Genomic DNA, 14,385 nt, shown 5'->3' with positions numbered 1-14,385 from the left:
TTTATGCCCCCTCCCTCATTTCACCAATGTATCATGAGTGGCGCATACCAAGCTCACAGAGTGCGACACACTTGATCATGCACTAGATTACAACCTTACAAACTACTTCAGTGCTCCCCTGAGCACAGTGCCCCAGTCCTCACAGTGCCTGTACCCTGCACTCCGACCTCTCCCAACCCCCCAGCCTACACCTATGGCTGACAAGGTTCCTGCAGCACAGGAGGCGGCAGGCAGTCATGCTTGGCTAGTTAGAGCTCATTCTAATCCACAGAGTGGTCACTACCACCAGATGCATCACATGGCATGACGCAACATTGCAATGCAATGTAGGTGGTTACCGGGACAGCTGATCTATTGTTAAGATGATGTCAGGACTCCCACTGTAAAAAGCAAATACACTTGAAGACAGCTCATTTAGCTGCAGAGATTTTTGATTTTTTATTTTTATACTGAAAAGACACCATCTATTCAGCTGGCTTGGTTAATTGCTATATGGCACTAAAAGCATGTAAAACAAGTGCTGAGGCAATCTGAAACACAGATCAAAGAAAGATTTTGTTTAAAAAAAGAGAATCTGAGATTAAAAGTGACTGCTCTGAACTCAGCAAGACTTCACTGATTTTTTCAGGAGATTTTCTACTTGCTTATTTACTGTTTATATAGACCATAGGATGTGAAGTGTAAAATACATTACATGTATTAGGAAGCAAACTTGCCTTAATATGATAGTCTGCAATGGCTCAGAAAAAACATTACAAACGATTATGACAATAATCTGCAGATTAAGGACTCTCTAAGTATGCACTGACATGATAAATCATATCATCTGTATTATCTATCCCTCCAGAGAGCCTAAGAGCAGTTCCAGCAAAGCCAGGAAGACAACAGGAGTTCTGCTTGGGCACAAGCTTGCCATAGCATTGCACACCCATCTCTGGGGCTGCTGCTCTTTCTTTAGCTTTTATTTAAAACACACACACAGACACACACAAATAAACGAGATTTCAGCATTGTTTCTGGTCCCTGTTGTGATTCAGATAACTGTGTAGCTCTCTGATCATGTTGCACTGGGGTCACAACTGGCTTGAGATTAACAATGATGGTGCGGGCAGTTGAGCCTCCCTGCTGCAGTGTTTCCCTGCCACCACATGTGGCTCTAAGGGACAGACCAGCCTCCCTGTGCTCCCTGGCTACCCCTTCCCTGTCAACACTAACGCAGAATTTCTCTCACATAATGGGATCCTCTGGGCTGTACCCCAAATCCACACTAGCCTCAGTACCACAACTCTCACATCAGTGAACATCAGCTTCCAACGAGTCTATGAACGATGAAATTAAGCACAGCACTTGGTAAAAACTCAGCTGTGATGTAAATACCCAGCAAAAGCTTGTCAAGCTTTGAGCCAAATCCCAGAGCCGGCCCATAGCCCTGGCAGGAGTGCAACAGGCACTCCACTCCCCTGAGCCAGAGGTAGGAGGCATGTTTCACCAGGGGAGCAGTTCCTGCTGCCTCCAGGGTTTATCAGCCCCATTGCGGTTTAGCGAGTCTCCCTGCATGTGCTTCAGCCTAGCAGGGCTCTGTATCTCATGGCTCCTCCATGCTCTAAGTCTCCTGAATTCTTCACTTCACTGACACTATTGCAAACTGCCCCTTCAGTACAAGAGGGCAACAAATGAAGTTTCCTCTTCCTGCACAAGCTAAATGCACTTAAGAGTGCCAAGTGAGTGTTATTCTTGTAGTTATTTTATATCTTAATACATGTAGTTTTTCTGGAGCTGTTTATGCATCATCTGATGTATCTTAAAAGAGCATACTCCACACATTTTCATGCAGATGTGAATGCTGGCCTGTTATTTAGCTGCAAAATCAGTAGAATAAAGATTATAAACACTTATTGTTAATCCAGGTTAGAACTTGCTGGCTGCCTGCTTCAGACACAAATTCACCTTGGCATATACACTATTAGACAGCCAAAGCAAATCAAGGTAATTTAATCGACCTCTCTAATTAAACTTTATTTTTCAAAGTCTTTTCTGGAAGACAGAAAAAACGTAATTAGGGCAACATTCAGTAAACATGCTACATGAGGCATTAATAACTCTTTGCTTAGAACGTTAGTCAAAAACCTGAATGATAAAATCTGCCCTGGATGGACAAAAGCAGTGCACAGTTCTTGAGGAGCAACCTTAAGGATTCAGTACAAAGGCCCAAGTACCAGCTGCTAGACATCTTGCACAGTAAAAGGACAGAGAGAAGATAAACAGCTGGTTAAAATAAACAATGGAACCCAAGCCTGAACTAAAAAAAAAAAAAAAAAAAAAAAAAAAAAAAAAAAAAAAAAAAAGAGAGATGGCTGAGCCTCAAAAGAGTTTTAAGATCTTTTTTGGAAAAAAATCTCATACGCTTATACATTATCTCAACTCCTAACTGCAGTTTACAGGTGTGCAACACTGTTTTTCGTGCTCATCAAATCTTAGTCTAATGAACACAGAGAAATCAGGAGACCATCATTGACTTTTACAATAACTTAAACAGGATAAGGATTTAGCCCTTCACATTAACCTTTTGCACAGTATTTCAACATTGCAGTTTCCAGGACCATCTGCCAACAGCAAATGCAAATACTCATGGAAATTACTAAGGAAAAGAAATCATTACCCCAACTTATTTAATACTCGGGAAAGGCTTTAGGTGAATTTATCTATAAAATGAATATGTTTGTGAAAAATAAAAATAGACATTACATGGAGCATATTTCCAGTACCCCATGCAGAGAATGGATTGCAGGAACAGATCACAAAACAACAGCTGAATTGCTAAATCTGTCCCATCTAAGAGTCAGAGTAGTGAATCCTGGCCCTATTAGTGTTTGGTCAACAATACAAAACAGTATCTTCTGCATACTCATTTAAGGATGAATTACAGATCTGATACAGGAGAAACAAAGGCCTAGGAATTTCTACCTCTGAGGAAAAGGAACAAACAATTTTCAATAATTTTTATCCTTTCATATGGGTACAGAACTTTTGCCATTCACCTTTAAAGAGGTATTTTGTGTTCTGTAACCAACATTCGCATTAAATAAAATCATGGTGTCCAAGACAAAAATTATTTTAACCAACTAAAAAAATTCTTCTAATCTATCTAGAACCTCTTAAAAAAACCAACAAAGTGAGGTCTCACATTTATAGATCTGTTAAGAGAAGCCTCACTTATTTTCATGTGCAAATCCCATTGTTTATCAAGTTGGGTGTGCATTCAGCACCTGCAGCTGCCCCTTGCAAAACACCACGAGGCTGGAGTCTGACTGGGCGTCCAGCTGAACAGCATGATGATATATATATCAGAAAAGACAGCCCTGGATGCTCTTTGCCTTTCAATACGTTCAGTAGTGGTGATGCTGTTAAAAAAGGATAGGACTGAAGCTTTTGTCATGCTCTATTTTTGTAAGGCCATTCTATATCTGGGACGTTAGGGGTAAAAAAAAAAAAAAAAAAAAAAAGTGCTTAAAAGATGAAATTAATGTGAAGTTGACATACCTCAGTTGTTAGGCCTTGGGAAACAACATGGGGTCAGGTAGGAATAACAGGAGATTTAGCAGGAACATGTGTTATAACAGCTCACAGCAATTAGTCTTTGCTATTGAATATGAGAACTAAGCAGACACTCCAGACACAATGTCCTTGTTCCATCTAGCACCACGTTACTCTCAGCCTTCTGTTGCTCCTCCTATTGATTTGTAAATCCTCCCTGACCTACTCCAGCAATGCTCTTCCCTTTTCTCGACCATGCAGCTCTCTGCTCAGTTCAGTGAGTCTCTTCAGCAGAGGCACATGCCACACAGACCACAGGCTGGTAAACCCTTGCCAGGATGAGTCAGTGCTGCCGGGAGCAAAACTTCCACTTAGTCACTAACTTCCAGAAAATGATGCTTCTGGTAATGCCAGAGAAGTGCAAGGATGAGTGACACACGTACAGCACAAGCAGGAGACGTTATTCAAATCCCTTTTGATTTATGGGTGTTTGGGGAAACAGGCAGTCTCTGGGGGAAGCCAGAAAACACAAACCACCACTTCGTGAAGTACACTCATCCATTGCCTTTCACCTCACTGGGAAGCTCTGCCAGACTTGGGAGCTGTTAATGCTTCTGCCTTCTTCCTGAATCCTGTTTCCATCCTAGCCTGTATTTTTAGTTATCTTAATTAGCCTAATGTCTGACCCTGGAGTCTATGATACAGAAAATGAAGTAGATAATGGATTTTCATAAGTAAAAGTAAAGAATAAGTTGGACTCAAACTATTTAAAGTAGTGGTTCCTAACGTTTTGGCTGCAGTGGGCCATATAAATACTTACAGAGAAGAGCAAGTAGTTCCTTGCCATGTCCCTTTCTCCCTGCTCTAACCAAATACACATCTATCATGTCACCAAAATGTGACCCTCCCCACCACATGGTAGGCTAACGCCCCTCAGGCTGGCAGCCCCCATGTAGCACGTAAGAGGCTGCTATTTCAGTCCAGAAATTACACCCGCTGCTCAAGGTATCCATGAAAAGTCATCTCTTCCATATTCCTCAATGAGAAAAAACAGAAACATTTTACAAAGAAATCATGAGTGACTTCTAAAGGTAAAATAGAAGTACTAAAGAAAAACATGTGGAGAGAATGAAGAGATGACAAAATACATTGACCCAGTTTCTGAATTTGCCACAGAAATAAAAAATACCAATGTGCTCAACAAGCACTGCAGGAAATCTCAGAGGCTGCTGAAACACTGAAAAAACAAACAGAAACCTGCAGATACAGTAATAATTGCAGAAAAAAATATTCTTAAGTTATTTCTTTGCTTTTCTTAGAATGATTCTGGTGGAAATTATGTGGAATAATTAAAAATGGAAGATGATAAGCTAATACTGCAAGAGAATGACAATTGTCAAAGAAGTTACAGGCGCAGCTCCTGAAGGGTTACCTCATGTGCACAGGAGTGTGTTGCAAAGACTGCCCTGACAGCCCACAGCACCACTAGGTCTAGATTTACTTCCAAACATTTAACTTTTTCCTTCTCTTTTTGCCACTGTATAAGTAAATAAAATATCTCTAAACTAGTTTGATTGAGTTTTAGCTACTGCAGTCAACTATAACCATATGTATCGAGCTTCTAAGTCACTCAGTGGACAGAATTGCCAGCCTGATGGAAACCATCGCTATGCCCAGCACATTTGCTGGCAAATCCAAACCAGAGCTAAGCACCCAGTCAGACGGAGGCTGAGCTGCATGAGGCTCAGCAGCAGCAGCATTCTCTGTGACACTGCCCTGTGGATAATGAAAGGCAAACACACACTCCAGTTCAAAGTTATTCTTTTAGCATTCAAATTCTGAAATATCTGGATTGAATTCTTGTCTTTTAGTGTTTTCCTGTACATTCACTTCTACCCCCAAGCAGCTAGAAGCAGCTTCTAACGAAGCGCTCTACAGAAAACATGGAAAATTGTTGGTTCTGATCTTTGCCGTACATGGTGTTTCACACACTGTTTTGAGATGTAAAATGTTAGCACCCTATTGCAACCATTTTATAAAAAAGAAATGCAGTGCAGCTATGGTAGCCTGCCAGGAAGATGAGTGATTTAAGCTGTACAGCAACTAACAGGTCAGAGGCAAGAATTCCACACAGTCATTCACAGCATTCACACTTAAAACTTACCCTTGTTTTGGCATCAATTTTAGCTCCTCGATCAAGTAGGAGTTTGACCATATTTGCATTTCCCCTCTTTGATGCAACATGCAACGGCGTGATATCATTCTGTGGAAGAAAAAAACCATCAAAGTAAATATCCATATACCTTTCTTTCATGAACTCCATGATCGTCTTGCTCACAGAATGAATTATGCCCAATTTGCTGAAGTGTAATACAGTTTTGTTTCCCTAGGAGAATGAAAGTGAAGGGAAGCTCTATTTATCCATACGTGTGAATTACCAGCCTGGTACCTCTACACATATATTATGAAGACAATGCAGTTGTGGTTGGAGTTACAAGATGAAATGATTGTGCCTCAGTTCTCAGTTTTTGTATAAGCATTAAATTATGCAACTTTACTGAGTAAACTCTAGCAATTTAATTCAGTTATGGCTGTTTCTAGGCATATAATCATAAGGATTCATACCTCACAACCTCATCAGCCTTGTAGAAGCCATGGAAAATAAATGAAACCATTACATCTGTGGGTCTAATTCAAAAGCAACAAGATGCCAATATTTATTTCAGAACACCATCAGCAAATGCTGAGCCGAAAGCCTTGTAAGCACCTTTGTTTCAGTTACATCACTGATTTCACCTACCAAACTTGTTCCTCTAATCGTCGTAATACTGTACTTCAAGTGAGACTGTAAATATGTATATGTGCTTCCCTAAGTGGTGCCTGGCAGGCCAGCAGCATGCAGCAGCGCTGCACATCGAGGACAGTTACATAACCAATGTGTGCGCACACAAGCACACTTCTTTAACAAGATGTAGCTAGGATGTTTCTTCATGCTCTGATGAGTCCTTTATCTTGTGGTGTATGAAGGCCACATCCTGTACATATTCGATCATATGGAGCCAAGTAAAAATAAAAGGATTTAAATAGAGCATGCAGCTACTGCACAAAGGCAAATAGAATTTTAAAGGAAATGTTTGTGTGCGTTCAGGGACAGCACAAACAGCTGGCTGCATAAATCCAGCTTCCCTGTGACCAAGCAGAAAGCAGTAAATTTTAGCGAGCATGTGTCCTACAGCTGATTGAATCAGTGAGGCACCCCTGGCCTCAAAGAGCTGGTGAGTGGTACAAGTGTTTTACCTGGGCAACAGACTGTTTAACAGTTTTCTCAAAACTGCAGGTGAGTGGAAAGAAAACCAGCAGTGAAAAAAGATCCTATCTCAGATGTGACAAGCTGACTCACAGCTTAATAATAATGCTGAGCACCTAATCCAGCATGCTACATTTTCATTTACACAAAATTTCACTATGAAGCTAACTCACAACTACTAGAAAGTACCAATTAATAATATCACAGAAGTAAAATACATTTAGCAAGATGAAATGATAAAGCTTCTTTCTCCAATATTAATGATCATTAGAGCCCCAAAGCAACTACTGTCCCAGAGTGGCTTCTCATTTCTTTAAAACACCCAAAACAAAATAATGTTTAGCACAGTAAACCAAAAAAATATGCTATGCCTACTCCTTCCAGGGATGTAAAATTGTGTGCTCACTTAACTTGTAATATGTGAGTTGATTTTGGGAAAAAAAAAAAAAAAAAAAAGAAAAGAATTAATTCTATTTGACTGGGAGTTGACATTGGATATAATATGGGGTCAGTATGTTACTGTATCAGCCACAAATAGGACAGAAAAAGATAGGAGAAAAACAATTTGAAAGGGAGATACTTTCTGCTTTTCCTCTCTTCCCAGGAGGAAAGATGTTGCTTAGGTCACAGGGAGAGATAGATGAATTCTAGTTTCCTGAGAAAAAACAGAAGAGGAAACAACTTTCCTGTCTTCAAGTAAAGGGTACTGCAGGTAATTTAGACCGAAGGACCACCTTTTTCCACTTGCTGGGATTGATAGGCAAAGGGGTTAACTCAGTCTGATAGACCTTAGTACCCTGTTAATATGTCAAAATAATTTAGTATTAAAAATTTACTGTATGATAGAGAGACTAGAAGAAATGCATTTTCTAAGCATCAATAAAGAAATGGCGGAGGAAGGGAGCATATTACAAAAGGTAGGACAAATATATATTACAAGTCTGGATCTCATTTATCTTGACACCAAGCTAAATCAATCTAGTGCAGCATAGGGAAGGGTATAAGCATACAAGAATGTGCATTTTGGATCTAACTATTTCCCAGTCCAATTGTTCAATGCTCCTGCTGCCTTAAATGGAGGAGGTGATTCTAGAGTAGATGGATGAGTGCTGGCAGATACACACCTCAACTCCAAAACAGATAACATCCACTAAGCAGTTAAGATTTAGGTCACACTGTTTGCTTGCAGGAGGCGGGGAATTTAAAATACCCGCTTTCATGTTCAAAAAGAAGTCCTGTTCAAATGACCTTTATATCTCTGGTTAGTAGTGAATCTAACAGGACAGTGCAGTTCTCTCTCAGCTTCTGACAGGGGTGAACACCCTGGCTGGGAGTGAGGGGAAACTCTACAGCACCAATACAGGCAGCTCACTTTTGCAAGCTGGAGAGCTAGTAATTCATCTTTCCCCCATTTGATCAGCTGTCTTTAAGAAAAACATGAAGTTAATGTCTGTAGGATCTTGAAGCCTTGAGTTACATTTGATTGAAAATAGGCAGCAAATTCACATTAGGAAGAGATGGATGGATAAAGGATGTGATCACTTTAGACACAGCTCACTGGGAAAAACAACTAGACCCAGATACCCTGAAATAATGAAATGAACAGGAAAAATAAAGCAAACTAAATCCTATATGCCCAGTGAAATATCTGTCCTTATGGATGTTCGAACTCAGCTCCTCTTTCCTGGATAAAGAGCACTGCAGCACTCACTCTCTGCGAAGGAGGATGCAGTTTTCATTGTACTCTACTAACCTATTCAGATAGTTCATAAAAAGAATTAAGAGACAAAGAAGAAAAAGTGTATTTAACCTTTTTCAGCCCTAACAGCTTTGGAAAACACTGTGGGGAAACAAAGGGGAAAAAAGAGAGGGGGCAAGTCTCTATTCAGAATTTAATTTTGCCCTGTAGCTATATGAGTTTTTATTGGTAGTGAACAATATGAAGTAATAATTATGTTGGCTGAGAGCTCAGACTTCATGCAGATGAAGAGATGCATTATGTGAATGCTTGAATAATTACATGCTGAAGTTTAGGGCAAGCAACCTGTCTTTCGTCAATACTGTGTTGTGCCAAGGCTTGAAGAATTATACCCAGATGTATCACGCATACGGCCCCTTCCCATCTCTCACGTGACAATTAAGAATGTGAGCTAAGTGAATACAACTCAGACATCATCATCCTTAATGTTTCTGATGAGTAAACATAAACCAAGCAACTCAAAACCAAGTTGTTTGTACTTGAGATAAGAAACTAGAGATAAAAAAAGCTTCATAATATGTACTGCTTGGGTATAGGTTAATGACACTAAAACTGCGGTATCAGCAAACAATATAGCCACCAAATGTAAAGTTCTGATTTCTTCAGTAAATCAACAGCATCTGCTGTCTTTTCAGTCTATTTTTATCTGTTTGATCTTCTAAAAATTTATCCCTTTGTTCTTAAAATAGAATAGTAAATCAGGAAAATTTTGAAGATGTTTGCTTGCAGTAATAACGCTGAAATGCCTTCAAAAAGTTGCCATTAAAAGATGTGGTTCAGATCTAGAATGTCTGTTGGAGCGCTTCTTGGTCTCACTGTTGAAATATCACATTCTGGGTAATGTCTCAGGTACCCCTCGACACTGAGATCCAACATTTAGTTCAACTTCAGAGTTAAGAAATTCTACACGGAATACGAAACGTAACTTGTGAGAATAGCAATCTAAACCTATGTAATAAATGCTCATGGGATTAGCAGCTAGCACATAGCCTTTCCTCTCCCCCTTGACAGATTTCCTGTGGTATGTGACTTGAAATACTCCGAACCTGTATATAGCTCAAAGTGTGACAGATCAGATGCATGCAATTTTTTTCTATACCGCACAACATTGTGGATGGCTGTTTTCCCTTTATTTCTATCCATTGCCTATGCCTTCCTTCATAGTCTCACAACATCCAAAAACACAAAAGGTGAAATATGACCTGCTTTTACATTCAGTGGCTTTTGCTTCTGCCTGATCAGAGGAAACGCTAAGCCCTTTCAGCTACAGTTCTTTATCTACAGCTTCACAAGAAAATTCAAAAATCTTTTGAGTTATCCTGTGCTGAGCAATTAGGCGCCTACATCTCTCATCTGAAATGAGATCAGCTCCCCTCTGACACATGGCATTACCCATCACAGTTCACCACAGTAGTCAGAATTACTCCTTACTATTACACATTGGCAACACAAATGGTTAGGAAGTCAGAAAAAAAAGGAAAACCTTAAAATTGACAGAATGGAAACACAGTACATCTTTTAAGTGTCATTTTAATGCACTTAGCAAATGAAGAATTCCCGCTGGTTTCTGGTATGCTATGCTGTCCTGTGGGGTTGCCTCTTTCTCCCATCAGTCTGAGTTTACAACCATAAAGATGCTAATAATAAATATGAAAAGTAAATGCTTGCACTTACAGTACCATATTGGGCTCTAAAGTGTACCTTTCAAGAAAGGGTAAACCTTTCCTAGTCATGTGCCACATTGTTTTAGATACAGAGTGACCAGCAGATCATGTAGGAACTGTGAAGACTCACTGGCAGGATCATGGGGATCTGATATTTCTCCTTGCTACTTCCACCTCTAAGCTCTCCTCCCAGCCCCCCAGTGGAGTTTTAATCAGAAAAAAATCACTTCTTAATCTTTGATTATTTTTTTTAAAGTTTCTTACCAAAATGTTCAGATTAGCTTGGAATTTAGTAAGATAGTTCTCAGTTCTCAGCTGAGAGCAGACTCTGGGGAGAGCTTAATATTGACAAAGGATGTGTGAATAAAACACAAGCTGAAAATAGCCAGACTGCTAAAGCAAAAATTTCCTATACAGCCTGGAAAATCCCTCCATGATTAGGGGTTCTTAAAGAAAGAACAGCATAATGTTGGTTGTTGGTTGTCATATACTAGAACTGTCATCAACAACACTGCATGGATATTACTATTACCAGTTCCTGGAGGTATGGGATGGTTGCACTGTGCTTCTGAAGATTATCATATGCAATATGCAACTATATCAATATTTTGTCTATAGAAACACTCAATATTCTCTCCATCTGTGTTTTTCTGCAGTTCAGAATTGGAGCTACAACACAGCAGGACCCCTGCAGACAAAAGTCTTATATTCTAGTAGCAGTTACTGGGATCAAAGACTTGTATAGTACTTTCAGAAATTAGAGAAAGTATAGGTACAAACACACAATCAGATGCTTTCCAGGAAACCTTACAACACTGCTTAATTTTTCAGCTTTTTTCTCCTCTACTTAATAACTCTTATATTGTGCTGATTTAGTTCTTGTATGCTTATATACTTGTATTTCTTCTGGCTTGAGAGGTATAAAATAAATCCTGGAAGAAAAGAGTATAGCAAGGAGCTGTTATGACAAACTACCACTAGGGAAATAAAAAGATGTTTTTCTCTTATGTTACTGTCACTTACATACTGCCTGCTCTTTTTGATGGGCTAATGGTGTTCTGCTCCTCAGCCTCAGGGTCATCATTAATGCATGTTGTCCTTACACCACCCTCTCAAAATTACCAAATCTTTTCTCAACCTTCCAGTAAGCAAACTTTCTGCAGGCAAAGCCCACTGCCAGTGGAAATGCGATCTCCTCTAGAATGAGTGCTGTGTACCAGGAAGGCTGTTCACAGGGCTGGATGCAGTTTTACGGCACAGTGACTACCTCCTGTTTCCTTTGGCAAGAAAGATATGGGCAGAGGTCATCTTCATGTAGAGGATTCCCTTGCTGCCTGGACCTCCTGACTTGCTCAAGTACAAAGTGGATGTGGGGGTCACCGACGTTTCTTCCAGGTGTTGCTCTGGAAGCTGCAGAGAACAATTTCTTTCTTCCTTTCAAACCGTTGTGCTCCTCAGAGATGGGTGGGTGTATCTTCAGAGGCATTTCCTCACCTGGGCTAGACAGATCTTTCCACTAGAAGCTAATATTAGACAGAAGAATGATATCTGAACACTCTGGGAACCCCCAAAAAATAACTTTTCCCTAACTATAATTCCCAGAAAATACAGTTTATTCAAAGCACCTTCCTAACCTCCCTGGTCTGCATAGCAGCCTTGGAGAAATGCTGATTTGCACTTTCTTGTTGCTGAATTAGCACAGGGTGGTCTGGACATACATTTCTATCGCAGCTGGCTGGGAACTGCAGCAGATAAAATTGCTTGCCCTCCCTGCGCACTGCTCCTGGGGATGCCCAAGCAAGGCCTGAACAGGAAAGGGTGGGCAATCTGCATGGGTCTGATTTATAGCAAAAGAGCTTTCACGCACAGGATACCATAGGGATGATCAGACTACTAAGGAAACTTGTTTCTCATTTCTTCCAGTGTCTGTTACTTGCTTTAGCATCTATCTGGATACACCTTTCCAGCCCCTAGGTATCAAAGTGCAAGGCAGTCTGGAGCAAAACTGAAGGGAGAAGCAGAGATAAAGAACAAGAAATTCCTCTGTGACTTGTCCTTTTTCTCCAGCATTCCACCCACCCTCAGGCTGAAGATGACCTGATTCTGGTAAAGAAAGTCAAACCCATGGCATGAAGCCCCTGCAACAGTGTCCAACTCTAGAAGCATCAGCTGGGATGCAGGCACAGCAGTTTTCACTATGCATACAGTCACTGTATGCCAACAACAGATCTCCTGGATTGAAAGCCTGGAACGGGAGAGCCCACTTGGTGAATTTCACATCTACATACTAATCACTAGATTGGCAGTTTCAGAAGATAGGAAGTAGATATCAAAATTATTAAAAATCAGGTAGAGTTTGATTCAAAGGTATGAGTGGCTGATGAACAATATTTTTTCTTAAAATAACAGCAATTACTTTTTCCTGTTGAAAAAAATGACACAATAGATTGACTTAAAAGGTCTTTGACCCTCCTTCATTTTGTAACTAGGATTTATCTGCACCTCTCCAACATCAGGTGCCATTGCCAGCTAAGCGAATGGTGCCTGGAATTGTTGCAATCCTTCAAAGCCCAGGTAGCAACTGCACTTATGTGTTAATCTGGCCAAGAGAGAAGACTGACTTCACCCTCAGTTACCCTTTATTCTCTTCCTCCATTTCTTTAGCCCATATATGATTGCCTCCCAGTTAAGCAAGAGAGAAATGTGGTGATGCAATGAAGGGATTTCTTTAGCTTTGAAGGATTTGAGAAGTGTAGCCACACACACAAAAGTGTACTACAGAAAAAGGGTGATAAATAGACATACAAAGCCTGTTACTTCTACAATGCATACCCTGCCAGTAATTGTGAAAGGTTTATTGCTGAGTCTAAGCCCAAGAAGTCAAGTAGTTTGGAATATTTTTCTTTCATTACAAAATGACAAATATCCACCCCAATCAGGAGATCTTGTTTCACTTGGACTGAGGGTATGAAGGTTCTTGGAGCTGTCTCCCTGTAAAGAGGTAGAATCAGGGGCATCACAAGCTGATTAACTGAAATGTTCTCTACCCATACACAGGGAACTTCCCATGTTGTACCATCTTCCCCTCACTTGCAGCAAGGCTAGAGAAGAAAGCACAGATACAGAAATGCTAATGCAGCTTAATGGAAGAGCTGATATGAAATCAGTCACTGAGCTGGAAGAATGCAAACCAAAAGCAGGCACATTTCCAACCCTCCTGGCCTCTATGGTCAGCAGGTACAAAGGCCTGCAGGCACTGTAACACCTGTAAAAGCTCCTGGAGCTATGCCTATTTTTCTTAGATACAGTAGAAGAAGGGAACAAGGGAGTATATGACAGCTGAGAGGCAGGCAGGTGTATACCAGTGGGGGTGAAGGGAGCAGCTGCTACTACACATCACTGGGGACATCATTTACTTACAGTACAGCACCACTGCTCACCTTCTGTCCACACACTAAGAGACATCATCAAGCTCATTTCTTTCCCTGCCTTCATTGCTGGCACTCCTTTCTTCCCTTGGGCATCTCAGAAATGTGTTGAAAACACAGCAGCTGAAGAGATCTCCTCTGCCATGAGTCTGTCCTCCTTTTTCTTACATCCTTTCACCAACTCATCTTTTCACCACACTTGCCCTTGTACTTAAGGCTCAGAGCATTGCCTTCATCCTACATCCATTCACATTTTCTCCACCCTTTCCCACATTCACTACATTGATGGTGGGAGCTGGCTATTTATTCTGCCCTTCACACATTTGCCTTCATGTTGCCCCATCCACACAAGCATCTTCTGTTGCCATAATCCTCTGTGCTTGTTCAAATCTCTCCCCGGGATACTTGCCTAAATAGTTTAAACATAAATTGAGAGATAGACAAGTAGTGTTGATTCATATTTAACAAGAACAAAGGAAAAATAAAGTACATTTGACAACCCCATCCTACAGTTCACTCTTTCTACTTCTGAAGGCTAAAGTATATACACATAGTATGATTTTAGTTGGGTTACAGCCCTTCCATATCTTTGCTCTGTAGCTTGTCTTAGATTGTCAACAACTCAAATAAGGGCCCTTCCCCCAGAGTGGAGACAGCACGTCATGGATACTGATTACAGAAATTAAAACAAGA

The 14,385-nt window shown here is 40.5% G+C and overlaps 1 protein-coding gene across 20 annotated transcripts in view; it reads right to left on the bottom strand.

Annotated features, from left to right (window-relative positions):
* Positions 1-14,385, bottom strand: part of ANK3 (ankyrin 3) — a 374,167-nt gene that overhangs the window by 118,794 nt on the left and 240,988 nt on the right. For all 20 annotated transcript variants that reach the window (XM_055721313.1, XM_055721318.1, XM_055721322.1 and 17 more), the window contains one exon: positions 5,699-5,797. In XM_055721313.1, the coding sequence (XP_055577288.1) occupies positions 5,699-5,797 (99 nt within the window). The remainder of the gene's footprint in view (positions 1-5,698; positions 5,798-14,385) is intronic.

The sequence above is a fragment of the Falco cherrug genome, chromosome 9, assembly GCF_023634085.1.
Source record: "Falco cherrug isolate bFalChe1 chromosome 9, bFalChe1.pri, whole genome shotgun sequence".
Lineage (NCBI taxonomy): Eukaryota > Metazoa > Chordata > Aves > Falconiformes > Falconidae > Falco > Falco cherrug.
The sequence above is the reverse complement of the archived record's forward strand: the minus strand, read 5'-3'. Positions and strand labels throughout refer to the sequence as shown.